Source organism: Somniosus microcephalus, chromosome 2 (genome assembly GCF_052327205.1).
Source record: "Somniosus microcephalus isolate GS21.2 chromosome 2, FLI_Smic_1.0, whole genome shotgun sequence".
Classification (NCBI taxonomy): Eukaryota; Metazoa; Chordata; class Chondrichthyes; order Squaliformes; family Somniosidae; genus Somniosus; species Somniosus microcephalus.
Window position 1 is genome coordinate 273,840,570 of NC_140988.1, and position 24,869 is coordinate 273,865,438.

Below are 24,869 nucleotides of genomic sequence, written 5' to 3' on the forward strand. Positions count from 1 at the left end.
ATCTGCCTTGGCCTTAGAAGTGAAAGTAGAGTACCAATTCAGTGTGCTCCCCAGTCCTTCACTGGAATGATTCCAATGAATCGTGACTTTTCCCCCATGTTAATGCTGTATTGGTAATAAACGTGATTTTTTTTCTTTATGCTGCAAACTTTAAAGTTATCATCACAGAGTGGCTTGTTAAAATAAACCCCGAAATAATAACTAGACAAGCCTTAGAAGTTTATAGCATAAAAAAAGACTGCTTGACCCATCATGTCTGTGTTGGCTATTTGCTGGAGCAATTCAAAACTATTCCTATGCTTTCCCCATAAACCATGTCCTCCCCAAATATTTATCCATTTTTTCTTTACATAATGCAATGATCTCTGCTTCAACACGAGCCTCCATGTATCTTCTTTATTTAGTGAGCATGTATGATTTTACTCTTAAGTAGGTCTTAAATAAGTAGAGTAGATCTTGGCCCCCATATCGTATTTCACATCTCTTCACTACCGTTACTGCGTACCTTCTCCTATCTACAAGTGGTTCTTTGCTCCCTCAGTCCTTCGTTCCACTAACAAATCTGTCTTGAAAGATCTTGTGTCAAATTTTAGATTGGTTTAGCAGTTCACTTTGGGGCAAAAAAAAGAGTTGTACAATGGAACACTTTCTCATGTTTTTCACTAGTCTTAGTATCAAATACTTCAAGATCAAAGATATCATGCTAGAATAAAAAGCAAAGCTCCCTCTGCATTTTTCCATTCTCAAAACCACCATCCCACTTCCCTAGATTAGCATGATGCTTCTGTTTCGCATTCAGGCATCCTTATCATGTGAGTGAGAGTCATAAGTCATGTTAAATTATAAGTGTAATTTCTACACATTTATACATAAGATTGTGTTGGCTTTTGATCCGCTAGGAACTGGATTCAAACTGTTAATATTGATTTTGCTTGGGACTCTCAGTTTTCAGGTCTATACTGGATTACATCCAAGTCCGAAAAGTAAAAAGACAGTTTTCTCACTTCTACCTAATTGTAGCATGCAGCTTCCTCCCTGCCCTCAAGAGTAGTCAGAGAAGGTGAAGATCTAACTTCTGTCTCATTGCACTAAGCATTTCCTATTCATGCAATTAGAGAAGGTAAGACTATCACTACTATATGCTTGGCCACTACTGAATTTTCAAGTCTCTGCCACCTTCTAATCAGGACCCGGGACGGAAAAGAGTGCCGATTCCAATGCTCTCTTGACCGGTCTCCCACCTTGCACCCTCTAAACTTGAGCTCATCCAAAACTCTGTTGCCTGTATCCCAACTTGCAGCAAGCCTCATTGACCCATCACCCCGTGCTCACTGACCTATATTGGCTTGTGGTCCGGCAATGCCTTGATTTGAAAATTCTCATTTTTTGGGGGGAATTCCTCTATGGCTTTGCCCCTCCCCAGCTCTGTGTAACCTCCTCCAGCCCTACAACCCTCCAAAATGCACTCCTCCAATTCTGGCCTCTTGCACATCCCCAATTTTCATCGCTCCACCATTGTTGGCTGTACCTTCAGCTGCCTAGGCCCTAAGCTCTGGAATTCTCTTCCTTTGGAACTAGATGTAGGATGTAATTTACATTGGGAAGTATTTCCCATTATATTTAATATCTCCTTTAGTTATTTCTTTACGTGTGTGTTCTTTTTTTCTTGCTCTCCCTCAACATGTTAAATGCCAAAACAATATATTAAACCATAAAAAGGGAACCTTTGGATTATTTTGAATTGACAAAGTACAGTAGCCTGATGCAGAAGTGTAATGACAACTATTGATCTACAGAGGCCACCTGGTCAGTGTGATAGGAAGTTATTACCAGCAGATAGATTTACTTGTTGCATTATGCCTCTCCTTTCTCTAGTTGCCATGTATGAATTGGAAGACGAACCCAAGGATTTGATAAAAGTGACTTATGAGAAGCTTTCCACAGACGAAGTTGCAGAATCAGTAAAATCTCCGTCTTGTGGAGCAGTGTCTTTGTTTATTGGTAAGCTGTTAAATTGCCTAACTGGAATTCAAACACAACATGATCAATGGCACACTTTTTTTCTAGGCACCAGTTGAAATCCATAGTCTTCCTCACTTTATCTAGGAATTCGTTCCAAATTGGGAAAACTTTCTCACAAACAAGTCAAGTAGCAGCCTGACTTGGTTGTACTCATATCAGCCAGCATCCTGGTCTACTTGATCATCATCTACCTGGGTATGTCGCACTAGCAGGATAGACCCACCAGAGGTGGGGGCACAGTGGTATACAGTCAGATGGGAGTAGCCCCAGCCCCTAAGACTCTTCAGCATTGACTCTGGACCTTATGAAGTCTCATGGCTTCAGGTCAAGAAAACCTCCTGCTGATCACTACCTACCGTCCACCCTTCTATAACTGATGAATCAGTACTACACCTCGATCTTAAACATCACTTGGAGGAAGCTCTAAGGGTATAGAATATACAGGTAGACTATCCTTTATCCGCACTTCTGAAAACCTCTGAAAACCGAAAGTTTTTTCGTGGAGCGTAAGTCGTGCGCACGACATGACCCGAGTGGCGCAAAACATGACCCGATGCTTGACCCACGCAGGTGTGAGGCGTCAGTTGTGTCTCAGCGCTGTCACACGTGCGCCTGCTGCTCTCTTTGATATTTGTTGGTTTTTTACGATTTGTGAAAATGCTAAAAAGAGCTGCAGATACCCCTATGGGTAACAGTGAGAAGCAGAGAAGGAAGCATCTCTCATTATCGATATCGCAGAAAGTGGAGTTATTGCAGAAGCTTGATCGTGGTGTGTCTGTGCGACGTCTTACTGACGAATATGGTGTGGGAACTACCACCATATATGACTTAAAGAAACAGAAAGACAAGTTGTTGAAGTTTTACACTGACAGTGATGACCATAAACTAATGAAAAGTAGGAAAACATTGCATAGGGCAAAAAATGAAGATCTTGACCGTGTGCTGATTGAGTGGATTCGACAACGCAGAGGTGAACATGTGCCACTGACTGGTTTGATGGCCATGAAACAAGCTAGAATATACCATGAAGAACTGAACATTGAAGTTGAGTGTGAATATTCAGAAGGTTGGCTGCATAAATTTAAGAAGCGTCATGGTATAAAATATCTGAATATCTGTGGTGAAAAAGCTTCTGCTGATCATGAAGCAGCTGAAAATTACATAGACGAATTTGCCAAAATAATATCTGATGAAAACCTCGGTCCTGAACAAATTTACAATGCTGATGAAACAGCTCTGTTCTGGCGCTACGTTCCTAGAAAAACATTAGCAACGGCTGATGAGAGTGCACCAGCAGGTTTTAAGGACAGGTTGACTGTTCTTGGGTGTGCCAATGCTGCAGGCACACACAAGTTAAAGTTGGTAGTGATTGGAAAAAGCCAACATCCGAGATGTTTGAAAGGTGTGTGCAGTTTACCTGTGCATTATTATGCAAGCAAGAAAGCATGGGTAACCAGAGGAATATTTTCTCACTGGTTCAATAACCACTCCGTACCAGCGACACGAGCTCATTGCAGGCAAGTTGGACTGGAAGAAAACTGCAAAATTTTATTGTTCCTGGACAACTGCTCCGCACATCCCCCTCCTGAACTTCTTGTGAAAAGTTATGTTTTCGGCATTAACTTTCCCCCTAATGTGACATCTTTAATACAGCCTTGTGACCAAGGAATTTTACGCTCCATGAAGAGCAAGTATAAAGACGTTTTTTTTAACTCTATGCTTGATGCAATCAACAGAGGCATAGGAATCCAAAGCTTCCTGAAAGAGTTCAATGTTAAGAATGCCATTTACGCAGTTGCTAATGCTTGGAACGATGTTGACAAACTAACATTAATAAATGCTTGGCACAGACTTTGGCCTTCAATGATGTTTCATGAAGATGGACCTGCAGATGAAGATTTTGAAGGATTTCCTGTCAGTCAGGAGAAGATGATATCAAACCTCCTTACTTACGCCAAAGGTTTATCATCCGAAAGTGTAAATAAGTTAGAGGAAGCTGACATCGAAGAAGTGCTGAACATTGACAATGATGCACCTGTTGTGCATTCGTTGAGTGATGGGGAAATTGCTGAAATGGTGTTAAATAAAGACAAGCATGAGGATAGTAGTGATGATGATGATGATGACATTGTGAACACAGGTGAAAAAATCCCCATAGACGATATGGTGACAATGTGTGATCGGTTAATTGCTGGGCTTGAACAACGTGCATTTATCAGTGAGCAAGAGATTATGCAAGTTTACTCAATTAAAGAGAGACTGCTTAGACAGAAACCAATGTTAATGAGACAGATGACACTGGAAGAAATCTTTAAAAAGGCTGTCTGTCGTAGTGCTGCTTCATCACTTGCGAATCCTGTTCCTGGCCCATCTTCAGATGTCCGACTCCAACCTGATGATGATGATGATGACAACACTGATGTACCCTCTTCTCCAAGATCCTCAAGCCAGATGTAATGTACCTTTACTGCATGTATATGTACAGGTATTTAGCTTAGTTTGTACCTGTATATGTTTGAAGTTTTACTGAATGTTTTCCTTACAAATAAACTGTACTAGAGTATCCCTGTAATACTACAGTATTTATAGTCTTTATTTATCCCACTCAGTGTGAATACAGGTATTCATAAGGTTCGCTGCAGAAATATTAATGTGGTGGCTTATGGGGTGCTGCCCCGTAATACCTTCTGAAATCCGAAATCCGAAACACGGCTGGTCCCAAGGTTTTCGGATAAAGGATAGTCTACCTGTACTCTGCGTGGGGGACTTCAGTGTCCACCACCGAGTAGCTCGGTAGTACCACCATTAGTCGAGCTGGCCGAATCCTGAAGAATGTAGCTGCTAGACCCGGCCTGCATCAGGTGGTGGGGGAACCAATATGAGGAAGTAACCTACTTGATCTTATATTTAATGGCCTACCTATCACCGACACGTCTGTCATGATATCAGTGGTAGGAGTTACTGTACAGTCCATGTGAAGACAACGTCACCACAATGAGGACATCCGCCATCATGTAGTGTGGCACTACTGCTATGCTAAGTGGGACAGACTAATGACATATTCAGTAGCCCAAAATTGGGCATCTGTGAGGTACTGTGGGCCATCAGCAGCAGCATCAAAATTATATGTCACCACAATCTGTAGTCTCACGGCCAGGCACATCCCCCACTCCTTGATTATCATTAAACTGGAGGACCAACCTTGTTTCATAAAATCATAGAATGATAATTGCACAGGAGGCCATTCGGCCCATTGTGCCTGTGCTGGCTCTTTGAAAGAGATATCCAATTAGTTCTACTTCCCTTATCCTTCCCTCTAGCCCTGCAAATTTGCCTGTGCAAATTTTCCCCATTCAAGTATTTATCCAATTGCCTTTTGAAAGTTATTATTGAATCTGCTTCCACCACCAGAAGTTTCAATGGGACTGTAGAAGGAGCAGCACCAGGCATACCTCAGAATGAGGCACTAACCTAGTGAAGCTATCTGCATTTTAAAGCCTGATTTCAAAGTCTCATCTTTGTGTTTAAAACCCTCCACAGCCTCACTGCTTCCTAGCTCTGTAACCTCCTCCAGCCCTACAACCCTCCGAGATCTCTGCTGCTCCAATTCTGGCCTCTTGCGCATCCACAATTTTCCACTCCACCATTGGTGATCATGCCTTCAGCTGCCTTGGTCCTAAACTCTGGAATTCCCTCCCTAAACTGCTCCGCCTCTCTACTCTTTAAGTCGCTCCTTAAAACCTACCAATTTGACTAAGCTTTTGATCACCTGTCTTAATATCTCCTTGTGTGGTTCAGTGTCAGATTTTGTATGATAACGCTCCTGTGAAGCGCCTTGGGATGTTTTTACTATGTTAAAGTTGTTGCATGCTAAACGCGAAAAGCAGCAGGCTATAGACAGAGCGATGCAGTTCCACAACCAACGAATCAGACCAAAGTACTCTAACCCTACCATATTCAGTCAAGAATGGTGGTGGACAGCCAGTCAACTCTCAGGAGGAAGCAGCTTCATGAACATGCCCATCAACCATGGTTATGCCCAGCGTGTGATTACAAGAAACAAGGCTGAGGGTATGGCAGCATAGTGGTTATATTACTGGACTAGTAATCCAGAGGCAAAACACTGCGGATGTTGGAAATCTGAAATAAAAACAGAAAGTGCTGGAAATACTCAGTAGGTCAGACAGCATCTGTAGAGCGAGAGAGAGAGAAACAGAGTTGACGTTTCAGGTCGATGACCCTTCGTCCGAACTGGAAAAGTTGGAGCTGGAACAGGTTTTTAAGCAATGGTAGGGGCACTTTCCTCCCCTCCCCCCTCTCCCTGCCCATACACTTGCTTAAAAACCTGTTACATGTAGTTTTCATTTAATCAAACTCTGTTCCCCTGACTTTGGCCTCTTTTCCACCCCCCCCTTTTCCACCCCCCCACCCTGGCCTTCTCCCTTAGCACTACTATTTTACTTATAAGATTTTGTAAGGGTAAAACCATGAGTCAGATTGCAAACAAATTAAATAAATAGAGCACATTTTTAAATGGTGAAATACTAGAACTAGGTCACTTTGTGATTTGTCTCAAACTTGGTGAATCCTATTAAATATAAATGAGGCTGGAAAGGCATGCTGTAGAAATGTTCATCATGGTTTTTCTGTAAGGCTGGCTGACATCCTAGATTGTGGTGATGTCATTATCCCACTCATATATTTTCAGAGATGGAACAAACAGTCTTCCTGAGACATTCTCTGTGATTAACAGTCAGCTTCACATACTCACTAGGTTTGTGAGCATCTTTCTTTGAGAAAATTGTGTATTCCCAAGTGTACACATGATATTCATGACTTCAAAACAGATCAAATTTAATGTATAGATCTTACGATTTGTCTGTTTGTATTAAATGGGATCTATAGTGAAACACTGAGAAAAGGTGACCGCCCACGTTCCCTCTAAACTTCGCAGGCTGCTCCGCCTAAGATACCGCGCGTACAAGGGGGCCACGCAGAAAATTTATAGGTACTGCACACAAAAAAAAGTTAGAGGGAACATTGGTGACCACCACTTAATAGCTAGGAAGTTGTTTTTGTTTTCCAGTCTGTCTAAGCCGGAAAGTAACTCCGTTCAGCTAGTTAGTGTAATTTCTGAGCACTGTATTGTGATGAATGCATTATTTTCCTAATAGTAACAATGTAGTAGTAATTGAAACCTTGGGCTAAAAATTGAGTAGCGCCCCAATTGAGGCGCTAACTTCGCCGGGGCACTAAAAGTAGCGCCCCGGAAAAATTAGCGCCCCCGCGCCGGAAATTGCGCGGTTGCACCCCAAAAGGGAAGCGGGGCGCTACTGGAAGCGCCCTGCATCCCTCTTGGGGCGCTGTGAGTCAATATTGCGGCGTTATGCGCTGCGGCACGTCACGCCGCGGTATTGCAGGCCTCCCTCCTCTTCTTAAAGGGGAGGGGCCTTGTGCAGTGCGACCTGGGGCCCAGCTGGGCCCCCGGGGATCGGGAGTGCAGGCAAAAGAGCCCGGCATCCAAGAGAAGTGCCGGGCTCTTGGAGCGAAGCCGGCACTCTGCGGGGGTGGGGGGGGGGGGTTCAGGAGGCCAGGGACGGGAGCGCAGGCAGGTGCTGGCAGGCGGCCAGCAACAAAAATGACCGCAACGCACCTCGCCTTTAAATTGCGCCTCCCCGGCCGCAGGTACGCCCCCCTGACCCCGTCGGACATAGCATCTGGCGGTAAATCAGGGGGCGCTCCCGAAGATCGTGAGCGGGGCGCTGCGCACACCAGTGACAACCGGTTAGCGCCACCACTAACCTCCCGCTGAATTTTGCGGGAGGCGTGGGCAGTGCCGCGCCCGGGTGCTAGTTGGTTTGCGCCCTCTTAAGGCGCTAACGGGAGGCGCTGCCAACTGAATTTTTCCCCCCTTGTGTTTTGAACATTGTTGTTTAATCACAGTTGTTTAAATCTGGTGTTATAACAATTGCCTTTGTTTTCAGTATGTGGCAATGCAGCATTCATTAATAATTTACATATTTCCATTGTATGCTTTCTCAGATCATGTTTCTGCTCTAAAATATTAAATTTCATTCACAGTTTGTATTTGTTTGGACTGGGTTTGAATTATTCACAAGATGACATGTGTGATTAACCTTTGTTTATGATAACAGTATACTAGCGGCATGTTCACACATATCAAGAAAAGCCTTTAAGTCACAGAATTTATTTTTTTAGTTGAAGTGCAATGCAAAATTAATTCTGTAATTTTCAATGTAGATTTATATACAGTATAATTGCTCTAGGAGATTCCCAAATTATCACAGTTGCATATTTAAAAAAAAGTAGGACGTCTCTCCTGGCATGTGATGGGTGCTGCAAAAGAATGACCTCATCTTCTCTTCATGCCATGTTATGCTGCCCATCACTGCTTGTCAGACCCAAACCTAAATGGTCAAACATGGCAGCCATAGCAACAACATTTAAGTGACAGCAGTAAAAGAAACTGATGAAATTAGGCAAAAGAAAATTCATTGGAAAAAAAACCACAGTTGGCTTGGATACAACAACTTGCATTTATCTAGCGCCTTTAATGTAGTAAAACGTCGCAAGGCAATTCACAGGGGCGTTATCAAACAAAATTTGATATATTAGGACAGATAACCAAAAACTTAGTCAAAGAGAGAGGTTTTCAGGAGTGTCTTAAAGGAGGAGAGCGAGGTAAACATAGAAACATAGAAGATAGGGGCAGGAGTAGGCCATTTGGCCCCTCGAGCCTGCTCTGCCATTTAATGAGATCATGGCTGATCATCCAAATTCAGTACCCTGTCCCTGCTTTCTCCCCATATCCCTTGATACCTTTAGCCTTAAGAAATATATCTTAACTCGTTCTTGAATATATTTAATGAACTGGCCTCAACTGCCTTCTGTGGTAGAGAATTCCACAGGTTCACCACTCTCTGGGTGAAGAAATTCCTCCTCATCTCTGTCCTAAATGGCTTACCCCTTATCTTTAGACTGTGACTCCTGGTTCTGGACTCCCCCGCCATCGGGAACATCCTTCCTGCATCTAGTCTGTCTAGTCCTGTTAGAATTTTATAAGTTTCAATGAGATCCCCCCTCATTCTTCTAAACTCCAGCGAATATAAGCCCAATTGACCCAATCTCTCCTCATACGTCATTCCTGCCATCCCAGGTATCAGTCTGGTGAATCTTCGCTGCACTCCCTCCATGGCAACAACATCCTTCCTCAGATAAGGTGACCAAAACTGCACACAATACTCAAGGTGTGGTTTCACCAAGGCCCTATACAACTACAGCAAGACATCCTTGCTCCTGTACTCCAATCCTCTCGCTACGAAGGCCAACATACCATTTGCCTTCTTAACCGCCTGCTGCACCTGCATGCTTACCTTCAGCGACTGGTGCACAAGGACACCCAGGTCTCGTTGCACTTCCCCTTTTCCCAATCTGTTGCCGTTCAGATAATAATCTGCCGCCTTGTTTTTGCCACCAAAGTGGATAACCTCGCATTTATCCACATTATACTGCATCTGCCATGCATCTGCCCAATCACCCAACCTGTCCAAATCATACTGGAGTTTCTCGGCATCCTCCTCACAGCACACACGCTCACCCAGCTTTGTGTCGTCTGCAAACTTGGAGATATTACATCTAGTTCCCTCATCTAGATCATTAATATATATTGTGAATAGCTGGGGTTCTAGCACCCCACTAGTCACTGCCTGCCACTCGGAAAAAGACCCGTTTATTCCAACTCTTTGCTTCCTGTCTGCCAACCAGTTCTCTATCCAAGTCAGTACCTTGCCCCCAATCCCATGTGCTTTAACTTTACACGCTAATCTCTTATGTGGGACCTTATCGAAAGAGGTAGAGAGGTGGAGAAGTTTAGGGAGGAAACTCCAGAGCTTGGGGCCTAGGCAGCTGAAGGCACAGCCGCAAATGGTGGAGTGATGAAAATCGGGGATGCGGAAGAGGATAGTGTATTTCAATGCTGAAAGAGCCTCTGGTTCAGATGAATTTATAAACTAAATTTGCTCATTAGAATTTTTTTATTTGGCTGCAGCTTTGTAACATAGTCCAAAAGAGTTCTGTTTTTAGTGATGAATATTGTACAATAAAATGAGAAGAATTAGAACACATTCTAACTATTGTTTCTTAAACATAATCCTTTAATAAAATAGACCCCAGTAATACATTAGAACAAAAACAGAAAAAGCTGGATATACTCAGCACTTAAGACAGCATCTGTGGAGAAGCATAAAACAAGTTTTCAAGTCTCAGAGCCTTCTTAAGGACTGGAAGATGCTGCAGATGAACAGCATTTAAAATGGAACAAAACAAGGGAAAGTGGGGAAGAGGGGAACAAAACAGAGACATGAAAAGAAATAGATTGACCTGTGAAGTTTTCTGCTGCAAATAGCTCATGTCTGCACCACCTACAAGGCACAAGTCAGGAGTGTAATGGAATGCCCATCACAGTGGGGAACACCACTTGTTACATCCTGTCAATCAGATTAACCCTTTACCCTTGCTCTCGGTCTCCTACCTCCCAACCAATTATCAATCCATGTAACAAGATTACCTCCAATTCAGTGTGCTTTCATTTTTGCTAATCTCTTGTGCGGAACCTTATCAAATGCCTTCTGGAAGTCCATATCGACAACATCCATACACATTCTCCTGTCCACCCTGTTAGTGACCTCCTTAAAAAGTTCAACTAGATTATTTGGACCTGACCTATCCATCACAAATCCCTGCTGACTCTCTTTGATCAGCTCGTACTTGTTCAAGTGCCCTGTTACTCTGTCTCTGATGATAGATTTCAGTAACATTCCCTCAGCTGATAAGATTGGATAGATGGATAAAGAAAAAGGGGAGAAAGTGATATGGGAACAGGGTGGGCACATGTGTTTAGGACATTGTTGCTAGCATGGAGGGTAAATCTGATATTGACTGGTTGAGCTGAGTGGCCTTTTTCTGTGTTGTAACTTGCATGTATTTCCATGAGTGGCTCACCTCCTGACCCCTCAAAACTCTCCACAAGACGCAAGTCAGGACTGTGATGAAATAGTCACCACTCGCCTGGACGGGTGGAGCTGCAGCAACACTCGAGAAGCTTAACACTATCCTGGACAGAGTAATTCACTTGATCAGCACTTTATCCACTAGCCTTAAGGTTTCAGCCGTGGCTCAGAGTTAGAAGGTTGTGGTTTCAAGTCCCACTCCAGAGACTTGAGCACAAAAATCTAGGCTGACACTCCAGTGCAGTACTGAGGGAGTTCTGCACTCTTGGAGGTGCCGTCTTTTGGATGAGACATTAAATCGAGGCCCTGTCTGCTTTATCAGGTGGATGTAAAAGATCCCATGGCACTATTTCGAAGAAGAGCAGGGCCTCCTATGATGGATAGCATGCTATTAAAGTCTTCCTTTGTGAATACTTTATTCGTGTTGGTTAAAGGAAAATATTGGCTAATAAATAGGGCCATAGGATCACTTATGTTCACTTGACAGAGCAGACAGACCTCGGTGTAGCTCTCCTGTAAAAGACGGCACCTCCAACAGGGCATCACTCTCAATAGTCCACTGAAATGTTAGCCTTGATTATGTGCTCAAGTCTCTGGAGTGCGGAAGTAATCATTTAGTATTCTAACTATTTTATTTCATCTTGGGTTTGCTTCCTTAATGGTATAAAGCAAAATAATTCAAATTATGTAGAAAATATAATACGGTTTATTCTTGTGAAATTTTAAATGATTAATTCTGTGCTTGATGTGAAACCCTTTGAGATGCAGGATCACTCCAAATGGAGATGATCAAAACCCAGTTCTCACATTGAGGGTAGTGTACACAAAATAAGTGCTACATTGCATATAGGCCCATTATTATTCACATTATTTTCAGATATATGTGTAATTTTGGAGATAATGCTCTCGTTCAGAAGAATGAGAGGTGATCGCATTGAAAAATAGAAGATTCTGAGAGGCTGTTTTCCCTGGCTGCAGAGTATTTCTTATAAGAAGTTAAGAATTAGGAGCAGGAGTAGACCATACGGCCCTTCGAGCCTGCTCCGCCATTCAATAAGGTCATGGCTGTTCTTCAACCTCAACTCCGCTTTCCCGCCCGATTCCCCATGAGCCCAAAAATCTATTTCAGCCTTGAATATGCTCAACAACTCTGCATTCACAACCCTTTGCGGTAGAGAATTCCAAAGATTCACAACCCTCTGAGTGAAGAAATTCCTCCTCATCTCAGTCTTAAATGGCCGACCCCTTATCATGAGACAATGCCCCCCTAGTTCTAGACTCTAGCCAGGGGACACAATCTCTCAGCATCTACCCTGTCAATCCCCCTCAGAATCTTATGTTTCAATGAGATCACCTCTTATTCTTCTGAACTCCAGAAAGTATAGGCCCATTCTACACAATCTCTCCTCATAGGACAACCCTCTCATCCTAGGGATCAATCTAGTGAACCTTTGTTGCACCGCCTCTAAGGCAAGTATGTCCTTTATCAGATAAGGAGACCAAAACTGTGCACAGTACTCCAGGTGTAGTCTCACGAAAGCTCTGTACAATTGTAGCAAGACTTCCTTACTCTTGTACTCCAACCCCCTTTGCAATAAAGGCCAACATGCCATTTGCCTTCCTAATAGCTTGCTGTACCTGCATGCTAGCTTTCTGTGTTTCCTGTATGAGGACATCCAAATCTCTCTCAACACCAACATTTAATATAACAACAGAAAATGCTGGAAAAACTCAACAGGCCAGGCAGCATCCATGGAGAGAGAAACAGAGTTAACGTTTCAGGTCAGGTTGGGTCCCAGACCTGAAATGTTAACTCTGTTTCTCTCTCCACGGATGCTGCCTGGCCTGCTGAGTTTTTCCAGCGTTTTCTGTTGTTATTTCAGATTTCCAGCATCCGCAGTATTTTGCTATTGTACCAACATTTAATAGTTTCTCACCATTTAAAAAATATTCTGTTTTTCTATTCTTACCAAAGTGAATAACCTCACATTTCCTCACATTATACTCTATCTGCCAGCTTATTGCCCATTTACTTAACCTGTCTATATCCCTTTGCAGGCTCTTGTCCTCCTCACAGCTTACTTTCCCACCTAGTTTTGTATCATCAGCAAACTTGGATACATTGCACTCAGTCCCTTCATCCAAGTCATTAATCTAGATTGTAAATAGGTGAGTCCCAAACACTGATCGTTGCAGCAGCCGGAAAATGACCTGTTTATCCCTACTCTGTTTTCTATCCGTTAACCAATCCTCTCTCCATGCTAATATATTATCCCTAACCCCATGAGCCCTTATCTTGCATAGCAGCCTTTTATGTGACACCTTATCGAATGCCTTTTGGAAATCCAAATACACTACACTGATTCTCCTTTATCTACCCTACTAGTTACAACCTCAAAACTCATAAATTTGTTAAACATGATTTCCCTTTCATAAAACCATGTTGACTACCTAATTGTATTATGATTTTCTAAGTGCCCTGTTACCACTTCCTTAATAATGAATTCCAGCATCTTCCCAACAACTGATGTCAAGCTAACTGGCCTGTAGTTCCCTGTTTTCTCTCTCCCTCCTTTCTTGAACAGCAGGGTTACATTTGCTACCTTCCAATCTGCTGGGACCGTTCTAGAATCTAGGGAATTTTGGAAGATCACAACCAATGCATCCACTATCTCTGCAGCCACCTCTTTTAGAACCCTAGGATGGAGGCCATCGGGTCCAGAGGATTTGTCGGCTTTTAGTCCCATTAGTCTCTCAAGTATTTTTTTCAACTGATATCAGTTAGTTTAAGTTCCTCACTCTTATTAGCTCCTTGGTTCCCCAATATTTTTGTTATGCTATTTGTGTCTTCTACTGTGAAGACAGATACAAAATATTTGTTTAAAGTCCCTGCCATTTCCTTATTCTGCATTATAATTTCACCTGCCTCAGCCTCTAAGAGACCAACACTTACTTTTGCTATTCTCTTCCTTTTTACATACTTGTAGAAGCTCTTACAATCTGTTTTTATATTTCTTGCTAGTTTACGCTCATTCTATTTTCTCCCTTTTTATCAATTTTTTGATCATCCTTTGCTGGTTTCTAAAGCTCTCCCAATCCTCAGGCTTACTACTATTCTTCGCAACATTATAAGCCTGTTCTTTTAATTTAATACTGTCTTTAACTTCTTCAGTTAGCCACAATTGATCTCTTTTCCCGTGGTGTTTTTATTTCTCAATGGAATGTATATCCTTTGAGAATTTTTGAATATTTTTTTTAATGTTTGTCACTGCTTATCTACCGTCATATCTTTTAATCTAATTTCCCAATTACCTTATCCAACTCAACCCTCATACGTATGTAATTGACTTTATTTAAGTTTAAGACTTGTTTCTGACTGAAGTATTTCGCTGTCAAACTTAATGTGACATTTTATCATATTATGATCAATCTTCTCCAGAGGATCCTATGAGTTTCCTATTTAACCCTATCTCATTACACAATACAAGATCTAAAATAGCCTGTACCCTGGTTGGTTCCATGATATATTGTTCTAGGAAACTGTCTTGAATGCAGTCCAGGAACTCGTCCTCCAGACTACCTTTGTCAGTTTGATTTGTGCAGTCTATATGAAGATTAAAACCCCCCATGATTATTGTATGTCCTTTGTTACAAGCTCCTATTACTTGTTGAATACTCTGTCCAATGGTATAGTTACTGTTTGGGGGCCTATAAACTACAACCACCTGTGTTTTCTGCCTCTTGTTATCTCTTATCGCCACCCATACTGATCCTACTTTCTGATCATCTGAGCCAAGATCCTTTCTCATTAGTGTCCTAAGTCATCCTTTATTATCAGGGCAAACCCCCTCCTTTTCAATTCTGCCTGTCCTTTCAAAACGTCAACTACTCTGGAATATTGGGGGTAATATACTAGCACACTAGCATGGATTGAGGATTGGTTAATGGACAGAAAACAGAGAGTAGGAATAAACGGACCATTTTCGGGTTGGCAGGCTGTAACTAGTAGGGTACCGCAAGGATCAGTGCTTGAGCCTCAGCTATTCATAATCTACATCAATGATTTGGATGAGGGGACCAAATGTAATATATCCACGTTTGCTGATGATAAAAAGCTGGGTGGGAATGTAAGTTGTGAGGAGGGTGCAAGGAGGCTTCAAAGGCTAAGTGAGTGGGCAAGAAGATGGTAAATGGAATATAATGTGGAGAAATGTGAAGTTATCCACTTTGGTAGGAAAAATAGAAAGGCAGAGTATTTTTTAAATGGTGAGAGATTGGGAAATGTTGGTGTTCAGAGGGACCTGGGTGTCCTTGTACACAAATCACTGAAAGTTAACATGCAGGTACAGCAAGCAATTAGGAAAGCAAATGGTATGTTGGCCTTTATTACAAGAGGAATTGAGTATAAGAGTAAAGGGCCTAGAAATTCACTGGCGCCCCATTCAGTCTCGCCAGGGCGCCGGAAGTACCGCCTCGGAAGGAGTCGCGGCCGCCCGCCGCAAATTCACTTTCAGCGCCCCAGACGGAAGCGCGGCGCTACTCGAGGCGCCCCGCATCCCTCTTGGGGCGCTGCAACTGAAAATCGCAGCGCAACATGTCACAGTGCCACACGCTGCGGCACGGCGCGCTGCGGTACTGCAGGCCTTCCTCCCCTTCTTAAAGGGGAGGGGCCTGCTGCAGCGAGCGCGAGTGCCGGCAAAAGAACCCGGCATCGAGGAGAAGTGCCGGGCTCTTGGGACACAGCCGGCACTCCGCTGGGGGGGGGGGGGGGGGGGTGGCTCAGGAGGACGGTGGCGCGGGGAGGTGCTGGCAAATTGCGACCGGCGTTAAAGCAGGGGGTGCTACTAAATTTCGCGTTCGGGGCGGTAGCGGGGCGCTGCGCACACCGATGACGTCATCGGTAGCGGCGTAGCACTAACGGCTAGCGCCGCCTTTAGCGTCCCGCTGAACTTAGCGGGAGGCGTGGCCAGTGGCACAAAACCCACTAAGTGCCCTCTTCGGGGGCTAACGGGTGGCACCGCCCACTGAATTTCTAGGCCAAGATGTCTTACTGAAATTATATAGGGCCCTGGTGAGGCCACAACTGGAGTATTATGTACAGTTTTGGTGGTTTTACCTAAGGAAGAATATACTTGCCATAGCGGGAGTGCAACAAAAGTTCACCAGACTGGTTCCTGGGATGGGGGGATTGTCCTATGAGGAGAAACTGAGTAGACTAGGCCTATATTCTCTGGAGTTTAGAAGAATGAGAGGTGATCTCATTGAAACATACACAATTCTTACAGGGCTTGACAGAGTAGATGAAGGGAGGACGTTTCCCCTGGCTGGGGAGTCTAGAACCAGGGGTCTCAGAATAAGGGGTCGGCCATTTAGGACTGAGATGAGGAGAAATGTCTTCACTCAGAGTGTGGTGGATCTTTGGAATTCTCTACCCCCGAGGGCTGTGAAGGCTCAGTCATTGAGTATATTCAAGACAGAGATCGATAGATTTTTGAATATTATGGGAATCAAGGGATATGGGGATAGTGCAGGAAAATGGAGATGAGGAAGAAGATCAGCCACGATCTTATTGAATGGCGGAGCAGGCTCAAGAGGCCAAATGGCCTACTGCTGCTCCTATTTCTTATGTTCTTATTTAGTTCCCAACCTTGGTCACCTTGCAAGCACATCTCTGTAATGGCTATTAGATCAACGCCATTCATCTCTGTGTCACTAATTTGTCTGTCTTGTTGTGAATGCTTTGTGTATTCAGATAAAGAGCCTTTAATTTCATCTTTTTAACTATTATTCCCTGCTTTCACCTTATTCGCTGATGCACTTTTACTGTTAAACCCTCTGTCCCTTCCTGTATCCCTCTGCTTATCTTTACCCAAATCGCTGCACTGCTCCATTGCCTTGACTTTTATCTTTAGAGTTTTAACATTTTCCCTCACCTGGCCTCTCTTTCTCCCCCCCCACCCCCACTTTTTAGTTTAAAGCCCTAACTACAGCTCTAGTTATTCGATTCGCCAGGACACTGGTCCCAGCCCGGTTTAAGTGGCGACCGTTCCAACCGAACCGCTCCCTCTTTCCACAATACTGGTGCCAATGCTTCATGAATCGAAACCCCTTCCTCCCACACTACTCTGAGCCATGCATTTAACTCTCTGATCTGCTTGTCCCTCTGCCAATTTGTGCGTGGCTCAATTAACAATCCAGAGATTATTACCATTGAGGTTCTGCGCTTTAATCTAGACCCTAGCTCCTCAAACTCTCTCAACAGAACCTCATTCCTAGTTCTACCTATGTCGTTGGTTCCTACGTGGATCACGACCACTGGATCCTCTTCCTCCTCCCACTCCTAATTCTTCTCCAGCCACGAGGAGATACCTTTACCCCTGGCAGGCAACACAGCCTTTGGAAGTCCCGGTCGCGGTTGCAGAGAACAGTATCTATCCCCCTGACTACTGTCCCCTATGTTCTTAACTCAGACAGAATTGTTGTGTAGGAAGATACAATGGAGGTTGAATTACATCTTGATTTTCACAGACCTATGAATATGAATTATTGCAAAATTGGCACTATTTCTGTATTGACTTTTGCCCATGTATTTCATCTTAATACACAGGAAGGGCATTTTCACAGTGAATGAAAACCAGGGGCATTTTGCACAGTTCTACATCACAAACAACCTAGTAATACTAAGAAGACCTTCTGCATGCAAAGATATACATAAAATGATATGGCGATCTAAAATGGCAGCATCAATAATCAGATTGAACATGTTGGAGAACATGGAATGGGTGAGAACAGTCATCATACGGAGCTGCAGATATAGAAAGGGATTACTACCTAGTGATTTGCAAACTGAAAGTAAAGTTCAGTGCATGCAAACACAATTGACTAAACCAATGGCAATTTGCTAATTAGAGATTAAAAGTATTGAGCATTAGTTTTACAATGGAAATACATAACACTTTCAAGTAGAGGGTGAACATTGTAGTCCTATGTGCAAAGCTTGTCACGGTCAAGTAGCTGGTAGAGGAAAAGGAAAGACTAAGGAAGCTGAAGATGTCAAGTCTCAGAGAAAAAAGCAAAAAGTATTTTGAAGTAAGAATAAGGAAATCGAAGTGTGCTAGAAGTGCCAAAAGAAATGGATAAATACTAAATCCAGTGAAGCAGTGCAGGCAGCTAGTAAGGGTGACACGAGACAAAATCTTTATCGGACAGAAAACGACAAAATAAAAGCTATAAATTTGACTACAAAAGGTGGCAAGATTAAAAAAATTAATTAGAACACTTTCAAGAATTTTGAACAAGAAAATTGAAGAATTTGCGATTTAAAATGAGCCTATTTGAATTAGAAGTCAAGAATGAAATAAGCAAGCTGAAACCTGGAAAGGAAACGGGAATTAACAGCAGCAGCAGAAATGGTCAGTAATGCTGGAGATATACAGGAAACTCTCAATTTACCAGCACCTAAATAACCAGAAATCTCTGTTAACCGGCAAAATTCAGGAGTAGGTTCAGGTAAGTTTTACTTCGTATTAATGGCAGTTCCTGGATCTGTGGCTGTGTAACTGGGGCTCCTACACTTGTTGCTAAGCAACAGGGATGCTTGGTCTGTGGCCGGAGTTCCTGCACATGTTGCTAAGCAACAGGGAAGCCTGGATTCGTTGTTGTGTACAGAGCTCTCGTACCTTTTAACTATACCTAGCTTTAATCCAGACTTTTTGATAAACCGGCACCACGCCGGTCCCGTCGGTGCCGGATAATAAAGAGTTTCCTGTAATGACAACTGAAAGAATGCACCTATGAAATTTGATATGCCTTTGTTACCTTTAGACTTGAGTATTCCAACGCACTCCTGACTGGCCTCCCACGTTCTACCCTCCATAAACTTGAGGTCATTCAAAGCTCTGCTGCCTGTGTCCTAACTCACAGCAAGTCCCGTTCACCCATCACCACTGTGCTTGCTGACCTACATTGGCTCCTGGTTAAGCAATGCCCCGCTTTTAAAATTCTCATCCTTGTTTTCAAATCCCTCCATGGCTTCGCTCCTTCCTATCTCTGTAATCTCCTACAACCCTCCGAGATATCTGCACTCCTCTAATTCTGGCCTCTTGAGCATCCCCAATTTTAATCACTCCATCATTGGTGGCTGTGCCTTCAGCTACCAAGGCCCTAAGCTCTGGAATTCCCTCCCTAAACCTATCCATCTCTCTACCTCTAATTCCTCCTTTAAGACACTCCTTAAAACCTATCTCTTTGACCAGCTTTTGGTCACCTGCCCTAATTTCTCCTTATGTGGCTCCTGTGAAGCAGCTTGGGACATTTTACAGCATTAAAGGTGCTATATAAATACTGGTGGTTGTTGTTGTTGTCATTGATGGGTACAAGAAAAGAATCTCATGGATTGGAAGGAAGATTTCAAAACTACCAAACAAGAAAGATGTGACTGAATTAAGAAAAAATGTAGGGTGACTTTACAATCAGACACAGGAAAGGTATTTAACATTATGCTGCTGATTAGTAACGCTGTAAGAAAGAGAAAGTGGAGAACAGCCTGGGTTTAACAATGGTCAACTACTTGCAATTGGCAAATTGTAGAGAAAGGTATGAATATAAGTGGCAGTTTCATCATTAACTTCATGAATTTTGAAAAGGCATTTTGTTAGCTTAGATACATTTAATTCTGGCAAATTTTACAGTATTATGCATTTTTTCAGAAATACATAGGCAGGGAGTTTCTTTGGCGCTGTTCTAGCTTTGCTACCGTTTATGCCCTTAAATGGGGTCAATGCTGCACTTCTGGTAAAGTTACGGTGGCAGAGTGGGAGCAGCTGTGAGGAAATTCCTAGCTATAACATCATTACGAAACTACATAATGAATGATCGTTACATTAAAGTGGAGGAGAGTGCAGTGAGATAGTTCAAAGTAAAGACTGGTGTCCTGTAGGGATGCATCTGGTCACTCCATTGTTTGGACTGGCAGTAGCGCTAATGATGTACATGGACAAAGAGAAGAATAGTGGGAATAAAAGAATGTGCAATTGCTGAAAATCTGAAATGAAACAGAAAATTATGATATACTTAGGTCTAGCAATGTCTGTATATAGTGCCTTTTAGAACTTCTCGATGTCCTAAAGTGCTTCACAGCCAATGAAGTAATTTTTAAATGTAGTAATATTGTGCACAGCAAGGTCCCACATTTTAATGAGATAAATGACCAGATAATCTGTTTTTATTCATGTTGGTTAAAGGAAATAGGGCCATAGGATCATTTATGTCCACTTGACAGGGCAGATAGGTCCTCGGTGTAGCGTCTCATCCGAAAGGCATCTCATGCGAAAGACGGCAACTCCAATAGTGCATCACTCTCTCAATGTTCTACTGGAGTGTCAGCCTTGATAATGTGCTCAAGTCTCTGGAGTGCAGCTTGAACCCACAGATCTTCAGAGGTGGGAGCACTGTCATTGAGCTAAGACTGACACCCAATAGTAATGGATTAATGACTTCAGCAAAATAGTGTACATAGAAATTGAATGCAGAAATTTAATTCAGTAGACTGAAAATAGCAGACAGAATAATTTCAGTACTGAAATGTCTTTCCAAGATACTCTGTATCAGCTGGACAGATAAATTGAGGCGCAAGATAATTGGAGTTAAGAACAAAGCAGCTGCCAGTAAGCCAACTTGTGAAGCAAAATACGTCAGTTGTTCCAGAATATCATGCTAAGCACTGAAATGGCAACCCAATGGAAAAGGAAAGTGTGAAAGGCCAACAATAACCTGGCAAAACATTAGAGAGAAAAACCTCATAGAAGCTGACATTGCTTGATTACTTGGAAAGAATCACAATAGCTAGCCAAAAACTATTCTGTGTGTGTGATGAACAAGAAGGTCGGTGCACATCTTTAATCCCCTTTCTTTGCACCTGCTTTGATGTCTGCAGATGAGAGGGCAGGCATATGACTTGTTCCCAGTCCTTTATAGTGACCTGTGTAGCAAGCTCCCGTACTTGTCCAGGCATGTCTGTCCTCTGCTTTTCTCTCCGCACTGCTGGGAGATACTACAGCTTCTCTGCAGCATCTTCCTGTTCAGTATGACTCAGATGAAGAACTAAATCCTCTCCCCAACATCTGTCTGAGGCTGAACCACACTGTTCGCAACCTTGGTGTCATATTTGACCCTGAAATGAGCTTCCAACCACATATCCGCTCTATAACTAAGACCGCTTATTTCCACCTCCGTAACATCGTCTATCTCCACCCTTGCCTCAGCTCATCCGCTGCTGAAACCCTCATCTATGCCTTTGTTACCTTTAGACTTAACTATTCCAACGCACACCTGGCTGGCCTCCCATATTCTACCCTACATAAACTTGAGGTCATCCAAAACTCGGCTGCCCGTGTTCTAACTCGCACCAAGTCCTGTTCACCCATCACCCATTATTGCAAAGGGAATGGAGTATAAAAGTGGGGAAGTCCTGTTACAACTATACAGGGCATTGGTGAGACCACACCTGGAGTACTGCGTACAGTTTTGGTCTCCTTATTTAAGGAAGGATATACTTGCATTGGAGGCAGTTCAGAGAAGGTTCACGAGGTTGATTCCGGAGAAGAAGGGGTTGTCTTATGAAGAAAGGTTGAGCAGGTTGGGCCTATACTCATTGGAGTTTAGAAGAATGAGAGGGGATCTTATTGAAACATATAAGATTCTGAACTAGTTTGACAGGGTAGATGCAGAGAGGATGTTTCCCCTCGTGGGAGAACCTAGAACTAGGGGGCATAATTTCAGAATAAGGGGGCACCCTTTTAAATTGGAAATGAGGCGGAATTTCTTCTCTGAGGGTCGTGAATTTTTGGAATTCTCTTTCCCAGAGAGCTGTGGAGGCTGGGTCATTGAATATATTTAAGGTGAAGATAGACAGATTTGTGAAAGGTAAGGGAGTCAAGGGTTATGGGGAGCGGGCAAGGAAGTGGAGTTGAGGCCAAGATCAGATCAGCCATGATCTTATTGAATGGCGGAGCAGGCTCGAGGGGCCGAATGACCACCTCCTGCTCCTACGTCTTATGTCATATGTTCTTATATACCCCTGTGCTCGCTGACCTACATTAGCTCCCGGTTAAGCAACGCCTCGATTTCAAAATTCTCATCCTTGTTTTCAAATCCCTCCATGGCCTCGCCCCTCCCTATCTCTGTAATCTCCTCCAGCCCCACAACCCCCCGAGATATCTGCGCTTCTCTAATTCTGCCCTCTTGAGCATCTCTGATTATAATCGCTCAACCTTTGGTGGCCGTGCCTTCTGTTGCCTAGGCCCTAAACACTGGAATTCCCTGCCTAAACCTCTCTGCCTCTCTACCTTTCTTTCCTCCTTTAAGACGCTCCTTCAAACCTACCTCTTTGACCAAGCTTTTGGTCATCTGCCCTAATTTCTCCTTCCGTTGTTCGGTGTCAAGTTTTTTGTCTCATAATACTCCTGTGAAGCGCCTTGGGACGTTTTACTACGTTAAAGGTGCTATATAAATACAAATTGTTGTTGTAAACCATGCAGTGATTAAACATGTATCTATCCATACTTTCAACGCTACTTCTTGTACTAAAATTAGTGTCCAACCTTTAGCTTTCTTTTTGAAACATATCAATCTGTCACACAAGAGCTTAAAATTGGTGCAAGGATGTGAGGTAGCTTACTTATTTTATTTAAATGCTTTAGAAGTATGTTGAAATGGATTCCCTGTGCCTGGGATGAAAATAGCATTTTTTTGTGCAAGAATGCCAAAGAATGCATCCAACACACTTTGCCCTTCAGTGCTTTTTGAAGTATTTCCATAATCTTCCCTACTAGCAACTCATGGGAGGAGTTATTCTATTATTATTGCTTATGTATTTATATCTTATAGCAAATAACAGTGTAGTTTAATTTTCTTTCTTGTAAACATAGCTGTTTAGGATCCAGACTAAATTTAGAAGTAGTTGATTATGGGTCTTCGGATAGGGGTCAGTTTGGTTCAGTTGGCAGAACTCTCTCATCTCTGGGTAAAAAGTTTATGGGTTTGAGTCCCATTCTAGGACTTGAGCACATAACCTAAGCTTTGATTTTAGGGCATTGCTACATTGCTATAAGGGTTGTCTTTCGGATGACATATTAAACTGAGCTCTATCGACCTATTCAGGTGGATATAAAAGATCTCGTGATTTGAAGAAGAGCAAGTAGCCATCATAGTTTCCTGGCCAACATTCCTTCCTCAACCAACACTACCAAAATAAATTAACTGGTCATTTATCTCATTTCTTGTTTGTGTGACCAGGTCGTGCACAAATTGGTTGCATGTTTGCCTACATAACAACAGTGACTGTACTCCAAAATTAATCCATTGGCTGTGAAGCACTTGAGGAGGTGCCAGGGACATGCTAAGGTGCTATATAAATACATTTTTTTTACAGCTACCAAAACATCACACTATTTTTATCACAGACTTTCTAACATCATAAAGCCAGAAATGCACACGTGGCTACTAATCCACAGACAAAAGACCTTCACATTACTTTCTGTGAGCAGAAACTTTATCCAAGAATAACAAGTTGTATTGTTATGAAGACAGGTTTTGTAGTATTGATGTGTTCAACATTCTTTAAAGTTTTAGTTAGGTTTTGGTGATTTAATTAAGCATTAAAAAAAAACTAAAGCATAAAGAGACTATGATGGCATACGCTGTCGTAAGTGGCCCGCAAGTTCCGGGTTTCCGCATGCGATGCGCATGTCAAGTTTCTCCTTGACAGATCGTACCCATCCGCTGGAAATTCACTTTCCCTGGCGCAGGGTTGGGCTATTTGCCCAGCGAATACCCACCGAACCCTTACGTCTGCTAAAAGCTGGCATAAGGCCTTCTTTTACCAGCGCAAGGGTTTAAATAAGTGTTAAAATAACATTTTTTAAGTGATTTAAACATTCAGTTACATTTAAAATTAGTTTAGGTCATCTTTGTCCCGGCTAAAAATGTTGAAATTTATTTTTCAAAACATTACATTTTTATTTTAAATGTTTAATTAAATGGTATTTTAATTAATTTTGAACCTGTGATCATTTATTTTTATTTCAGTGTTGTGAAATTGTATTTATTAGGCGATTCTATTATGCTTATGGGGGTTCCGTATGTAAATTGAATCCTCATAAGCATAATGGAAATCCCCCTTTGTCATTGGTTGTCCTGGCCCACGTGATCCCAGGGACGCTTGCAACCACATACGCTCCTGGGATGAGGGGCCTTTACGCAGGCGTACACCTGCAGTCCCAGGACCACAAGAGTCTGAAGCTCGGGAGGCAGCAGGTAAATGCGGAGTTTTCTTGGGGTGCGGAGGTGTACGCGGGCGGCAAGCCTCTGACTGCAATTTCCAGGCCAGTAGTTTTTTGATATGGAATTGTTCTTAAAAAAAAAAAAATCCATTTGCACATCACCTTTACCATCAATGTAATAACCACATTTCACACATTGCACATAAAATCTATATGGTTGCACATAAAATCTATATGGTAGCACGTTCCATCTGACTAGTAGACAAAAAAATCTTATCATGCTTTTCTCATTGGCTCAAATAAGCAAATTAAGCATACCAATTCACTGAAGTATAGATCAGCAAAGATCCCACACTTAAACAAGCACTCAAGGTATCCATTTCAACTAGTTGTGTCATTGCATTTATTTTTCAAGATCATGCGAGCTGTCATTTTTATTTCTGACCCAGCTGAATATGTAGCTTAAAGATAACAAGTTAACAAACCCTTAAAAAACATATAATTTCCCCCTTAAATCATGAAAATTGTCCACACCTTT

At 42.6% G+C, this 24,869-nt stretch overlaps 1 protein-coding gene across 1 annotated transcript in view; it reads left to right on the plus strand.

Annotated features, from left to right (window-relative positions):
* The first annotated feature begins 1,880 nt into the window (after window positions 1-1,880).
* The window catches only part of LOC147123412 (molybdopterin synthase catalytic subunit), a 36,609-nt gene continuing 13,620 nt past the window's right edge, over window positions 1,881-24,869 (plus strand). Inside the window, exon 1 of the mRNA XM_085972523.1 lies at window positions 1,881-2,001. Within this exon, the coding sequence (XP_085828649.1) occupies window positions 1,881-2,001 (121 nt within the window). The remainder of the gene's footprint in view (window positions 2,002-24,869) is intronic.